The sequence below is a fragment of the Eumetopias jubatus genome, unplaced genomic scaffold (assembly GCF_037043125.1).
Source record: "Eumetopias jubatus isolate StellerSeaLion01/CBP00866 unplaced genomic scaffold, mEumJub1_p1.0 scaffold_13, whole genome shotgun sequence".
Classification (NCBI taxonomy): Eukaryota; Metazoa; Chordata; class Mammalia; order Carnivora; family Otariidae; genus Eumetopias; species Eumetopias jubatus.
This window is the reverse complement of record NW_028274819.1, coordinates 75441951-75456151: the sequence shown is the minus strand read 5'-3', so window position 1 is coordinate 75456151 and position 14201 is coordinate 75441951. Positions and strand designations below refer to the sequence as shown.

Here is a 14201-nt window from a genome sequence, read left to right as displayed (position 1 = left end):
CTACGGCAGCAAATTGTGTTAAGTCACCACGTATAAGGGAGTCTCCCTCTGGAGAGAGGCAGGCGGGCCAACCCATATTTAGTGGCATATTGTCTCCACTTCTTCCTCGCCAAGCCCCGGCACACAATCCCCAATCAGAAAGCATGCGATCTCGGCTTTGAAAATTACAGACGCTGTGGGCCCTTCATCAAGGACTTTCTTCCTTTGGTTCCTGCCAGGTGGATGTTAAGTACCATGACGCCTGCTGAACTTGATGTATCCAGCAGAGAGGAAGAAGCCCTGAGCCTCATGACATTTCAGGACTCATCTCCCGTGACACCCTCCCTGAAGAGAAGGCAAGAAATATCACAAGACACATTTTTCGTTACTGAGAGAAGTTTTATTGAGGTGGGTGCAACACTGCAGAACGAAAACATCGTTTCTGCCTTCGCTACAGACACGGGCAGCCTTGGATCCCTCCTTAAGGGGAAGGCAGCTTGATCAGAATGCAGAACTTGGACAAGTGACTTACGTAGGAATCTAAAATGTCCTAGCGAGAACCACCAAACCGCAGAGCTTTCAAGATTCTTGTGCTTTTTTTAAGGATCATTTTCTAACACTGATACGCTGTCATCCTTTGATCTGTGTGGAGCAGAAATCGATCGTTCTTACCGAATGACACAGCAGAAAAGAACACGTGTATTTTTCTTTAAAAGTTTTGAAGATGTTTAGTCATTAAAAAGAACTTAAAGTACGCCTAGAGCACCACTCTACAGAACTCCATGAGATTGTAATTACAGTGCTTTCAAAAAGCCAACTTGTTAAAGAGGAATGGATGGCGTCCGCTTTTGTAGGGAACACTTGTGACACTGTCGAATTCTACGAGGATTTTCCTCATGGGGGGGGGGGGGGCAGGGGAAAGCTCACACGGCCTGAGAAACTCTAACAACTTTCAAGAACTCGAAGAACAATCACTGATCGAACTGCATGCTTTAAGTGACAGAGTATTTTTACACCTAAGAAGAGACCCTCCCCCCCAAACAATACATTTCATTTCAAGCTGGCCGAACAAAACAATGGTGAATTATCATCTATTATGTTCCACAAGTGACTATCATTTTTGCCAGCCCTTTCAAGGTTTCACATTATTTGTGAAAAACAGGCCCCCCCTGGCCAACTGCCCAGAAGGGCCATTTCATCTCCATGCCCTCATTTGAAACCCCAATCAGCGCTAATTGCACATTTCAAATCAAGAGGTTGTTCTGGGAAGTGACTTGAGATCAGGAGCTTCAAAACTTCAATTTCGCTAATCACTGCAGGGCAACACCGAACTTGTACTGAACTTGGAGAGGGGCCGCAAGAAGCAGCTAAGAACTGCCACTACTTAGCCGCAGAGACCTAGTCATTTACACAAATCTTCCTCTCTCCACCAGGAGGCTGAGGGAGTCTCCCCTCTCCTTTCCTGCAGAGGACCGTGTGCCTTTTCAAATCAGATCACAGTTGCTAACAAACGAGCCTTCTCCCAACAGCGTGTTCGTGTGTTCAGCAAATATTTACAGAATGCCTATGACCCGCCAGCCGCTGGGTTAGCTTACAGTACAGCAGATTAAAAACTGCCGTCGTCGTAAACCATCTATGGACCCGGGACGGACAGTAAGCACAATACCCCACTACGAACACACCTGAAAAAGTGTGCAACACTCCGCCCGTGGGAGCGTCCGCCCTGCCGCCCCACCTTGGCTCATTCTCGGATAGGACAGAGGCTCGGCTTCCACAGACCAAACACAAACATGCAACAAGACCTGCCGCACAGCCGGAAGCTGCTAGCATTTTCACCAGCACAACCACCAAGTCGGACAAAGCACTGCGCAGGTGTTCGAAGAGGCTGAACGGGGTCAGTGGCGGTGGCCGGGTCGCTCCAGGATGCTGCCATCCACCCACTGTCTTAACTGGCTTGTTCAGCCCGACTCTAGACAATGAGCTCCACTCCTCAGAAGGTACAGCACACTTGAAAGTGTGCAAACACGATCTCACTACGTGAACACAGCATGGAGACACTGCTGGAAGCAGCTGCTCCCTGCAAGGGCCGAGAGGCCTCCACTGTGGGCCGGGCGGCCTGGGCTCCGGCCCCGAGAGCACGCACAAGGACGGGCCCTGATGGTGCATTTCATGCTGTGTGTGCATCGCAGGGGAGGGTTTGTACCTTTTAAAATATTTCGGGTTTGTAACTTCCCAGAAGTCTGAAAAGGTCTACTCTGGATGTCTCTGCCTGTCCTGTGGTAAAAGCAAACAGGTGGCCGGACGCTGCTTTCAGGATGATTGGGTCCAGTCCCAGCTGGTGATTTTCTAGGAAGACGTGAGCCAGAAACAAAGTCAGTAGCCCTGGGGTCCTCAGTCACGATCTGTCTGTCCCTTTGTAGAAAGCACTGGACGACTCTTTACCGTCAGGAAACTGAGGCCTCGAAAGTCATCCTGTAAGCCAGCAACTCCCAGGGGATGGAGGAGTTCACTTTCCTGGTAATGCTTTCTCCCCATGCTGGAATGTAGGGCCGGGCATCCACCTCAGCCTCTTAGCTCCACGACGGTCATTCACGGCCAACCCCACAGGCAGCTCCATGTCCACCACAGACTTGCCCCCCCCTCCCTGCCAGGGAAGGTGCAGAAGGCCAGTGGAGCCCTTCCTGGGCAAAACCACTCTGCTATTGTTTTGTCCTAGCTTCACACTGGAGGACTGGTGGCTAAAGAGCCTCTGGGAAAAACTACAACTAGACTCTCAAGACCAGCAGCTACAGAAGCTCTGGGGAGAGGAAAACAATATGGTGTCTCCCATGAACACAGAGCAGTTGCTGGGAGTTTTCTGCAAGGGCCTTTATCGTGGCTACTCTTCTTTGTACCTGCCTCTGCCTTTGCTGCTTGTGACTAGGCTGTAAACTCCTCAAAGATGGGGACCGGCCTTATTCGTTATATCCAACAGTCAGTGCCGAGCATGACAAGCATGACGGGCCCGGGATATCCCAGGACCTACTGGAGCTCAGTGTGTAGGAACAGGGAAGAGGAAGAAGGGTCAAGGACTCCAACTATATCAACTCTGATAGAAGGATTCCATGTGACAGGGCTGAGGGAGTTGCTGGTTTCCTAAAATAATGGATCTATTTTACCACTTCAAAGTACAAATTAGGGGCCACCTATAAAGAAGATGAAGCTTTTTGGGGAAAAAAAGTATATCAGAAAAAGCTCTCAGAAATCTTTTCAAATTATAAAAAGAAACCAATGTGGAGAGCTGTGATGGAACGCTTGGATATGGCGATATAAAAATGAAGGAAAATGGGAGTATTTAGGTTCCTACCATTTCTAAGTCACACTAATTCAACAGTAATAAATATCATGTAATAAGAATAATTTAAAGCACTGACTGCATCCTTAAGACTTATCATTAGCTTTCCATCTCAGACACCATCACAGGAGCACAACTAAAACCCGCTTCTGTGAGTATTCTGAAAAGAGAGTAGAGTATTCTCAGAATATTCTGAGCAGCTTATATAAATTTTGTTTTTCAAACGGTAATTAGATTAAGTAAACAACTCTCCCTAGGAGCCAAATGTAAACTTTGAGGTTCCTGAGGATTACTCACTTTAGTAATGTGTTAACTTCCTAAGAATAAAAACAGATCCACGGACAGAATTTTAAAGGGTTTTGTATAAAATGTAAACATAGTTTGGACCTATTTCCATGGTTAGAACTGGGAAAGGTTTTTATATACTCTGAACTGGCCTTAAATGTTTACGAAATAATGCTTGAGTGTTATATATCCATCTGTAACATTTATCCTCTAATTCTCCATCAACGCTAGAACATCCTTCCCAAATGGCCTCAGTTCTGACGTCCCAGGATTCTAAATTAAAATGAATTTTTAAAAGATGTGCTTAAATATAAATAAAATAAACCGTTAAGCTGGTCTGGTTCCAAGCACACCATATGGCAGATGTCATTTATACGTTCTGATCATAAGAAGCAAAATGTCCCTTTTTTTTTCTTTTTTAAAAAGCATTCTGTGTTCTGTTCATTTGCTTAACATCCTGTTTCAAGTCTTTTGCTAAGAGAGGAAGGACCTGCAGAGAACCCCTTGGAAAACGGACTGAAATAGCCTGTTCTGTATGTCCAGATTTCCCCACTGGGCTCTGTGAGAAGCATTCTTTCCTGTACGGAAATCGCAAGTAAATGTCCCCGGGGCCCTGCCTTGCTCACCACGATTCCAGGTGGAGCGGTGCGGGGGCCCAGAGCCCTCCAGAGCAGAGCCGGCGCCGCAATTTCGGGGACAAGCAGCAGGGTGCACCGCAGAGCCTGCGGGCACAGGAGCCTCACTGTCCCCAAGTGGAGGACACCGCCAACAGCAGGTACCCCGCTGGTCAGTGAATGGTTTTCTTGTGCAACAGTCGTTAAGGGCACATAGGAGATTCATGTTACAATTGTATCCTGACAGGTTTATTATTATTTCACACAACAAATACTAAAAGCCTACTGAAGTCCTTGCTGGTAGCTCCGAGTCTCACTGCAGCATCTCTCCAGAAAGGTGCTTCTTTGAGGCAAACAGGGCTAAGACTCTTGCTTTGATGAGCCTTCCCATCTCCATGGGATGAGGACTCATACATGTACACTTGCTGGGGTTGACCCATCTCCATGGTGCTGCTCATCAGGAGTTCATGAACCATTCTCCTAGAACGTTCTGTGGACCATCATTTTCATTGGGGACTCAATAAGGCATGCTCAGTAGCTCTACTGAGAACTGTCTGGGAACCTGACAGCCAATACAAATCCCATGTCACAGAAGTCACGGATCTCATGTTCAAGGGGAAAAAAAATCATCAGCAGGAAGAATCCAGAAGTCTCTGTCGAGCATTCGTCTCTCCGTTATTTACTTTAATTTCACTGGGTTCATTCAAATCTGTCAAAACAGAAAACAAATATTTATGACAAAAGTCACACAGCAGGAACCGACAGCATGAACTACCTACTCTTCTATCAATCTCGTGTTCTTTGCCTTACCAGGGTTTGCTTCTTAGCCACATTTCAGGGGCACAGTGAAGTTAGGTGAGGGCTACGGTTAAATCAACGAATTTGTCTCTTTTGAAAGAGATGGAGAACAACGGGCAAGAGGCCCAGAGACATGGGGACAAAGCCCACAGAATGGACAAGCATACGCAAGAATGACAGCAAGGAGGGATGCCTGGGGCAGAGACCTCGAGAGAATGACCAGGAAGAGAGATCAGGAGAAGGCACACTTTCCTCTGGAGCTCAGGGGCAGCACCCATTCTTTCCCTCGGTCTCCCAGTACTGAGGGGTTTCACCTAAGACCGCACAGGAAAATGGTTTCCTGATGAGGGGCGGGGGCAGGACTGTTGCTCATTGGTGAAGGACGGCCACAAAGGTGCTCCGTGGGCCTCCTCAGCCTCTGCCCCGAGAGCTCACCCTACCTTTGAGCTCCGTCATTGGGTCCCCCGGCTCCTCTGTCGTCATTTCCACAGGCTCCGGTCTCTTGCCATCCATGACATCCATCTTGATCGTGCCAAGGTGAGTCAGGAGGAGCACTGGGTTGATGCCCTGGCCACTGCTCTTAATATTCTCCAGTACCTTCAGACACCTGTAGGACTTGAGCTCACTTATATTCTCCTCCAAGAAGAGGTTGTAGAGACTCAGGTCGTTGTACCCCTCCGACTTGAAATGCAGGACATCAAAAGTGGGCAGAATCTCATACACCCTGAGAATGTCTGTCTTCTGTCGGTAGGGAATGAAGAGCGTGTAGATGACCACGAAGGCCAGCAGCACATAAACCACGAGGTTGATGAGGCTGAGCAACTGGAAGACGCTGACGGCGATGAGCTTGCACTGAAAGCGATCGGGGATGGTGCTGTCATTTCTCAGGATCCCGGACTTGATGTTGCAGACAAACTCGTCAGACAGCGATGAGAGGCTGAAGTAATAGCCCAGGTAGGCGCACGCGGACAGTATGATGCTGAGCGTCAGCAACCGGCAGCCGATGTACTTGATGACTAAGTTCTTACAGTTCTTCTTTGTCTTCAAGTACTGCTCCACAATCGGGTACTTGAAATGGCTTTCAGAGATCTCCCACAAACTACAAACAACAACAACAAGGGAATACAAAAAAAAATTTATAATCCTTACTAAGATCAAATATCAAAGACGTAAACACACAGAATAGTATCACACTAAAAATCTCAAACACCCTTCTCCCTCCCTACCTTACCTCTGATTTCACTGGCGTATCAGGGAATAAAATCAGGTTTAAAAAAAGAAAAAGAAAAATTACAACAGAACACTCACCCTCTTAGTATTTTAAAGAAGGTCTGGTTAGTTAAATGAGTTATATTTGTAAATTCTTATAATGCCTGGCACCTAGTAAATGCTACATGTGGACCATTCTTATTCTGTTTTTAAATCTGCCATTTTCTCAGGTGTGCAGAATAAACAAGACTTTCTGGCCCAACTTGAACGCATGGGCCTCCTCCGGGCGAGGCGCGGGAGGCAGACCACTCCGTGGGTTCGGGGCTCAGACTTAGGGCACACGGGCCTGGCTGGGGTCCCAGCCCTCCCTCTGAAAGCTGGAGGACAGTGTTTTTATCTAGGGAAGAGGGAGGCAGTAAATCAAGGCAGTTAGTTGTAATGACGTGGTGAGGGCTGAGATAAGGTACCCAGAGAAAACAGTCTCTGGGATAGATTATTTTAAAAATGAGAGCTATTAATAGGATTACCCTTGTTGAGAACAAGAACCAGAGGAGGAATGTGAAAAAGACAAGGTGCTGCCTACTCGTTCCCCACTTCTCTCTCACCAGTTCTCCAAGCTCAGCAGCCCCATAACCCTCTGCGCTTCTCCATTACGGAGTAGGTCACAGTCAGCAAGTAGCTGGTGCTGTCACCTGTCACCCCAGCTACACATACCTGCCTTTCAGAACATGAGACAGTGGCATTCCCCTCAACAAGGCAAAGCATCTGGATGTGACGACAGGTGCTGGGGCAGGCAGGTGGGATGAGATTAGGGGAGAGTGGGCCTTCCTGGCTCCCACAGACGGCTGCAGGTGGATGACAACCCCCCACCCCCACCTACTATAGTGGGAACCCTAGGCCCAGATGGGCAGGAGGAGGGCTGAGACCTCATACCCCAAAGCCTGCCAAGATACCTGCTGGGGGCTGAGTTACCTTTGCCCCATGTTCTCAGGAAGCCCCGGAACGGGGCCAGCACCATCTCTCACGTCCTGATCATCATACATGCTCTTTGCGGCTTGAATTGAGCGGTTGTAAACCTTATCAAGTTCTTCCATGATAAACTTCAAATCTGAGCAAAGATGAGGAGTAGCTGCAAAACGCCAGAACAGGGAGGGCAGGTACAGGAGGATGGCCACCAGCAGCAGGATGTAGGGGAAAAACTGAAAAACAAGACAGCCAATCAGGGGATCCACAGACCCCTCACCTCAGGACCCTAAGGGTCCAAGTGCTGCTCTCCATTTTCTCGTTTTGAGACCAATGTGCATGCCCACGTCAAGGACGGAAATCGGGCTCATTTCCTCATAACTACTTAAGGCTAAACTCATCCACCCGGGTACAAAACCATCACTATTTTTTTTTTTTTTAATCCCCCTTCAACAGACTTTAATTTGAAATAACTGGCAACTACGTGGTGACTGACGCATGGCGTCTCCTCCCTAATCACAGAAGGAAACAAAAAAATAAAATGACTTCCATGTCCTTTAGTGTAATCCCTTAATAAAATCCCAATTAAGGAACAGGTAAATGTCACAGTGGGCTCTCTGGTTTGGGGGTTGGTTTTTCACTGCTGTGGTTTTAGGAGGTCACTAATGTTCGAGCTCTTTTCTTCCCCCTCTCGCTACGATCTGGGGAAAATGACACAGAAATGCCAAACTCGCCCAAAACAAATGAGAAAAATTGTGGCTTCAGTGATCCAGTAATCACACCATCAAACAGCCAGCCTAAGCAGTTAAACTTCACAGAATGCAGAATGGACCGTCCATGCCGGGAGAGAGTGGAGGACAGCCCGACACCCTCACTATACAGCTGAGTGACCTCAGGCCCAGACAAGCCAACCGCCGTGGGCCACAGCCCCACAGAGAGCATCTGGATGTGGATGTATGTGCAAAACAAACCCAAGGGGATTCCGGAGGCAGGGAAAGCAAAGAGCGCCCAGTAACCAGGGCCGCTGGGCCGTCGGGAAAGGCTAAGCCTTAAGAGAAGGCAGAGGAAGACAATGAACTATAGTTAGCATGGATCTGAATTTAAGTTCGGCTTTGTGTCCTTGGGTGCTGAGGTTCACTGAGCCTCTGACTCTCAGGTTCCCGATCTACGGAATGGTCGTGTAATAGAGGTATCATGAAGATTAAGTTAGATAATGTGTGCAAACTGTTTAGCGTGGTGCCTGGCGTGTAAAATGTACTAGAGCACACAAGCTACAACCAACGGAAGGGCTACCTCATGGACACATCATATCTTTAGTCCTCACAGAGACCCTGCTAAGGCCTTTATTGATGGTTTCCCTTCACAAAGGGGATGAGGACTCCCAGAGTGTCCTCTGGCCACAGAGCACAAAGCTGGAGCGGGGGACAATATGAAGCCTGCCCTCTCTGAACCCAGAGCCATGCCTTTTCCACCACAATACCGCACAAATTATTTTACTACTCTGGAAAACTTCTCCCCGTCTTTGGATTGGTCTCTCCCATTTCCTCAGAGCTGTAGCAGTGAGGGCCTCGAGAGCACAGAGAACTCCCACCCCACACATCTCTGAGAGTGAGCAGCAGACCCCACACTGGGCTTCTCGCCATCCAGTCAGATGTACAGAAAAGTTGCAAAGACTGTACAGAGTGTTCTCGAATGACACACAGCTGGTGTTCCCACCGTTAACACTTTACATTTCCGTGGTCCACTTGTCAAGACTAAGAAGCCGTCATTAACTCAATTTCAGACTTGCACTTGGGTTTCTCCAGTGGTCCCAGCGTTGTCTTCTTTCCGCCCAAAGATCCAATTCAGGGTCTGTCAATTGAGTTGTCATGTCTCCCTCGTCTCCTTGGTTCTGTGATAGTTTCTCAGGTCTTTTCTTGTTTTTCATGAAGAATAATATTTTTTCTAAAGATTTTAAGTCATCTCTATAGCCAACGTGGGGCATGAACTCACAACCCCCAGATCAAGAGTCACACGCTCCACTGACCAAGCCAGCCAGGTGCCCCAAAATAGTTATCTTTAAATGTATAAAATAATACCTAAAAGTTCACAAAAGTAGATGATAATTGAGAGTTATCACATTAAAAAAGAAATTTATATGTGCTTATTAACACATTTATTAGGATCTGACACATGGTCTAACACCCAACTTTGAAGTGGTGAAGGTCTCTGTGACAAAATCACAGATGCCACTAACATCATTAGGGATAGTTGCCTGCATGATATGTATTTTTCAATGTTAAATTTTAGTTAGAGATGCATAAAAGCCCCCTTGCCGATACTGCCTCCTCCATCTGGGGTTCTGGCCTGGGATGGGCTTTCTCAAAACCATTAACCCGATTTGCAGAGGCGTGCTGCACCATGACACGTACAACAGGCTGTGATCCGAGGAATTCTGGCTACGTCGTTCATAGTTGGCTACAGCGAGAAACACCTACTCTGAAGGGCGCCTGGTAGCACAAAAATTTAACCATGTGAGACAGTCTGTGCTCCTTCCAGAACCCTCTAAGAGAGCCAGGCATCTTCTTGGGGAACTACAGGGAGAACGCTATTTCTAATCTGGGGCTGTGGGATACCTTTACAAGTCACTTTTGTTTCAAAGCTATTTGAATTAATAGAATTTTACCTCAAACTGTTCTTCTGGATTAAAAAGTGACTGTTTACAGTCTGTGGCACTTTTTCCAAAGGCCTATGTGGTGCAATAATTAGTACCAATGAATAGATCAGCTATAGCTCATTGTAATTGGAAAAATGAGTGTTTAAAGCTATTACACATTGGGTGTTTGCTTTCTCCTCAGATATCCTCATACCTCGATCACCTCTGCAAGCAAGGAATGCAGCTGAATAATGCCCCATTGCTTGGTTTTCTCCACAGTTAAAGCCTCTTGTTTCTTTTTCATCAAAAATGAAAATGTGACTTTCAGTGACTCTGTAACAAGGTGGTATTAAAATCAGTTCAATAGAAATGGGAATCCAAAAAAGCATTAAATTATAGTCTTTAAAATCCTTTTGTCTGTGTAAGGAGCATGGGGAAATTGCCGAGCTTTAGGGATGGGAATGGCTGGATGGGAATGGCTTTGTTCATGAGCTCTGTCTGCTCCAAACGAGGTCTGAGACACTCGGCATCTCTCAAAGCCATGGCCACACAATCCTGTTATGCGGTTCATGTCAGCACTGAGTGCTTCCAGTGACAGCGAAGCTCCTCAAAGCAAAGTAGAACCAAACGGCAGCACAATTTCCAGTCTGTTTGCCTTAAAAGTTTGTGTTGTTTCTGTAAGGGGTTGTAGAACAATAGAACTTCCAGAAGAAAGGAAGCCTGGAGGGGCTCTGGTACAACCTCCCTCTGCATTCAAATCCCCTCTACCTCGTGGAAGGTGAAGATGGGTTCAACTGAGGACTGAACAGCTCCTCCCCTGAAATGTATGTGCTCATGGCCTATGGCACTAAATGCAGATGGGTAAATCCATTTAAAAAATTCTGGGCTGGGGGTACCTGGCAGGCTCAGACAGTGGAGTGTGCCATGCTTGATCTCGGGGTTATGAGTTTGAGCCCCACGTGGGGCATGGAGATTACTTAAAAAATAAAATCTTAAAAACAAACAAAAAACCCATCAGGCCTGGGAGCAGGGCCAGGTGGGAATACCAGCTAAAAAATAAAACTTTTAAGTGGTGGCCACTAAATACGTAGGTACTTAAGTACTGAGCAACGAGAAATGTCCTTCGGAAGATCAGGGAAGGCTTTACAACAGAGGTGACATCTGAATTAGGTCTTCAAGTACAGTGAGGCAACAAGAACATACAAGAATGCTATTCGTACAGTAAGATTCCACTCAAATTTCACCTTTTCTGTGGCCCTTCGGATGCACACTTTCCTCTGCGTGGAATTCTTTCCCCTTTTCTGCCCAGTGAATTCCTATGCATCCAGGGGACCAAAGCAAACGAGCAAGCCGACAGTGAGGACGTAGTAAGAGCTGAGGTTGGAAGGATGTACTAGGTTGAATGGTGTCTCCCCGCTAAAACTCACGCCCGGAACCTTAGAACGGGACCTCATTTGGAAATACACCACAGCCTGCCAGCCACCACCACAAATGAGAAGAGAGGCACAGAGTTCTCCCTCTGAACCCCCGGAAGGAACCCACCGTGCTGACACCTTCATTTCCAACTCCTGGCCTCCAGAAATATGAGCGACTAAATTTCTGCTGTGCCAAGCCGCGAAGTGGGTGGTAATTTGCTACAGCAGCCCTAGGAACCCCTACGAAGCGTAAGCAGGAACTAAATTATGACGCCCTCGGCTTCCCACGTTATAGGCGGTGGGAAGCCCCCGGTGCAGGGCATGATGACAATTTATTTGAGAGAGATTACTGCAACCGTGGAGAAGGGAACCCAGTGGGAAGGAGAGAGACAAGGCAGGAGGTTAGGATGGCAGAGCGGCGGGGAGGGCTATGCGCTGGGCTGAGGCAGCAACAGTGGGGACGGGGGGAGACGGATGTAAGAGCCACAGAGCGCAAGGAGCAGACACTGCCCACTTGGAATTGACGGATGGGAAAGGAAGAAGAGAGGCTACTTCTGGGTTTCTAGCTTATGCAAGGGTGTGGGTGGTAGTAGCACTAGTTGAGCTAAAGAAACAAGAAGGAATGGATTCCAAGCAGAGGGGAGTGAGGTGGGAGGCAGCCCGAGGAGATGAGAGCTTGTGAACGTAAGATACCCATACTCAAGAACTCAAATCCTAGTGGAGATGTGTAGTAGGCAGCTGAAAATAAAGGGGAAAAATCTGGCTGACCTTACGATTCAGGATTTTGTAGCACACAGAGATGGTCGAAGCCAAGAATGGCTGGGCTCATCCAAGGAGAATATGTAGGAGGGGCCAAGAGGGGCAGGGAGGGACACGGGATCCTGACCTGACGGTGGGGCAAAAAGAGAATGCTGGAAGAGATGGGAAGTAATGGTCTGAAGGCAGGAAGCAGGTAAACCAAGAACAAATTGCACTGGGGAAGTGGTATAAAAAGAAACATGGGAGATGTCTGCTCTTGGCCACGTCTTGTTCAGACAGTAACTCACTTTGAAGATAATCCCAAATTTGGGAAGTCTCGAGTGCAGGGCTATGCAGAAAGGCTAGTGCATCCGCGAGCAGCTTACAGAGGACAGAGAAGAAAGGCAGGTACTCCATTCTACTCTGCACTCAAGGGAAGACACCCGGTACCCATCCCCAGGCTTCATGACTCATGACATTCAGGGAGGGTCCTGGCACGAGGAGAGACCTAGGGAAGAGAGGATGGTAAGCAGAGCATTTGTGTGTGGAAGCAGAAAGAGGCTCCTGACAGCAGAATCAGAACCAAGTCATGAGGAAGAAAGGACAAACGCTCCTAAAGATCTGTATGAAAATGGAACAAACTGTTCTGGGAGGCAGGGAGTTCCCTTTCAATGAATCATCTGGGAGGCCTTTAGAATTCTCCATCAGGGGCGGGCAAACTTTTTCCTATAAATGTCTGTGAGCCAGAGGACCTCTGGTGCATACGTGAGAGTAGATGCAGGAAATGTGTAAAGGAATGGGCATGGCCATGTGCCACTAAAACTATTTGCAGAAATAGGTGATGGAAGTGCTGGATTTGGCTGGAGCATGTACTTTAGAGTTTGTCAGTCCCTTGCTCTGGATCCTTGTTTCCCAGAGAGTGGTCCACAGAGCAGCAACTTCAGGATCACCTGGGCAATTGATGGGAAGATGCAGGCCCCATCAGACCTACTGAACCCGAGTCTACATCTCCACAAGGGCCCAGATGACTTAGGGGCAAAAGAGTTTGCGAAACATGGGTCTAGATGAGTGGTGCCCACAGGGGAGCCCAAGGCGAGCCAGCAGTATCAGCATCTCCTGGGAAGCTGAAGAAAACCAGATTCCTGGCCCTCAGGATCCTGGATTTTCACAAACCGCCTCCTCCACCTCCCACCGGGGGTAATGCTAAGGTTTGGAAACCTCTCTTCTGGGAGTCTCAAAGGATCCCTCCAAACTAAGTTTCAGTGAATCCACTTAAAGATTTGTCCATTCTGTTAATTTTATTTTCTTGTTCTGTGGCTTTTTTTTTTCAGCCAAAACCTTGCTTTCCTGTTTCAGAAAATAAAAATCATGCCTAGCAGCTGCCTACATTATGAACTTGAACAAAGAACAAACACTCAAAAAAAAAAAAAAAAAAAGACCCGTTATCAAAGAGTCCTAGAGCACCACCTGCCGGTCCCCCTGAATGCACACACATTTCCACAAAAATCGTTCCTTAGAGCTACTGGAGGTCACCAGAAGTAAGTGGAGGAGGAAGAGGAAGGGAGACGTGAAAAAGTAGCTGGGGAGAAATCACAGCATTGATTATACCAGGCCCACAAACTCCACACTGACATACACTTAAATATTCCAGTGAATAATTTCTTTGGGGGGAGTTTGGGCCTCCTGGGTTTAAGTCTGGCATCAGAACTGAGTTGAGGAGCATTCCCATAAACCCTGTGCCCTTTACGCCCTCACCCTGGACTCAGGATGCTCCTGGAGGATGAAGCCTGGATCTGAGCAGGACATACAAACTGCTTCATTCCCCCCACTTCCACATATGTGCTCTGAGCACTCCCCGCGGGCAACGCACTGCCCCAGGGGCATGCTGCCGCATGAGACATGGGCGTGGGCTCTTCCTGCGCGGAACCTACAGGCTTAGAAATAAAGAATCACTTCAGCAGAATTAAGGTGAGTATCTGCCACCTCCCATGGTTGCTCCAGGAACAGGACAGGCTGCTCTGGGAACACACAAGAGAGACCAGAGTGCGGTGCAGCTGATGTTTTGCTTGCCCAGCACCCCATTTTTGGGATCTGACTGCCTGGAGGCAGGTTGTACGGTCTACTGTCCACATAGCGGCCTCTGGGTCTTACTTTGTGTTGACCCCACCCGGCCCTGAAAGCGATTAGACTTGGCAACAACCCTCAGTCTAGAGGTTCAGAGGAAGCTTCCA

The 14201-nt window shown here is 47.8% G+C and overlaps 1 protein-coding gene across 1 annotated transcript in view; it reads right to left on the bottom strand.

Annotated features, from left to right (window-relative positions):
- Positions 1-372: 372 nt before the first annotated feature.
- Positions 373-14201, bottom strand: part of PANX1 (pannexin 1) — a 48231-nt gene continuing 34402 nt past the window's right edge. The window contains exons 3-5 of the mRNA XM_028119645.2: positions 7192-7418; positions 5451-6109; positions 373-4921 (exon numbers count right to left, since the gene is read on the bottom strand). Coding sequence (XP_027975446.2) covers positions 4842-4921; positions 5451-6109; positions 7192-7418 — 966 coding nt within the window. The 3' untranslated portion in view covers positions 373-4841. The remainder of the gene's footprint in view (positions 4922-5450; positions 6110-7191; positions 7419-14201) is intronic.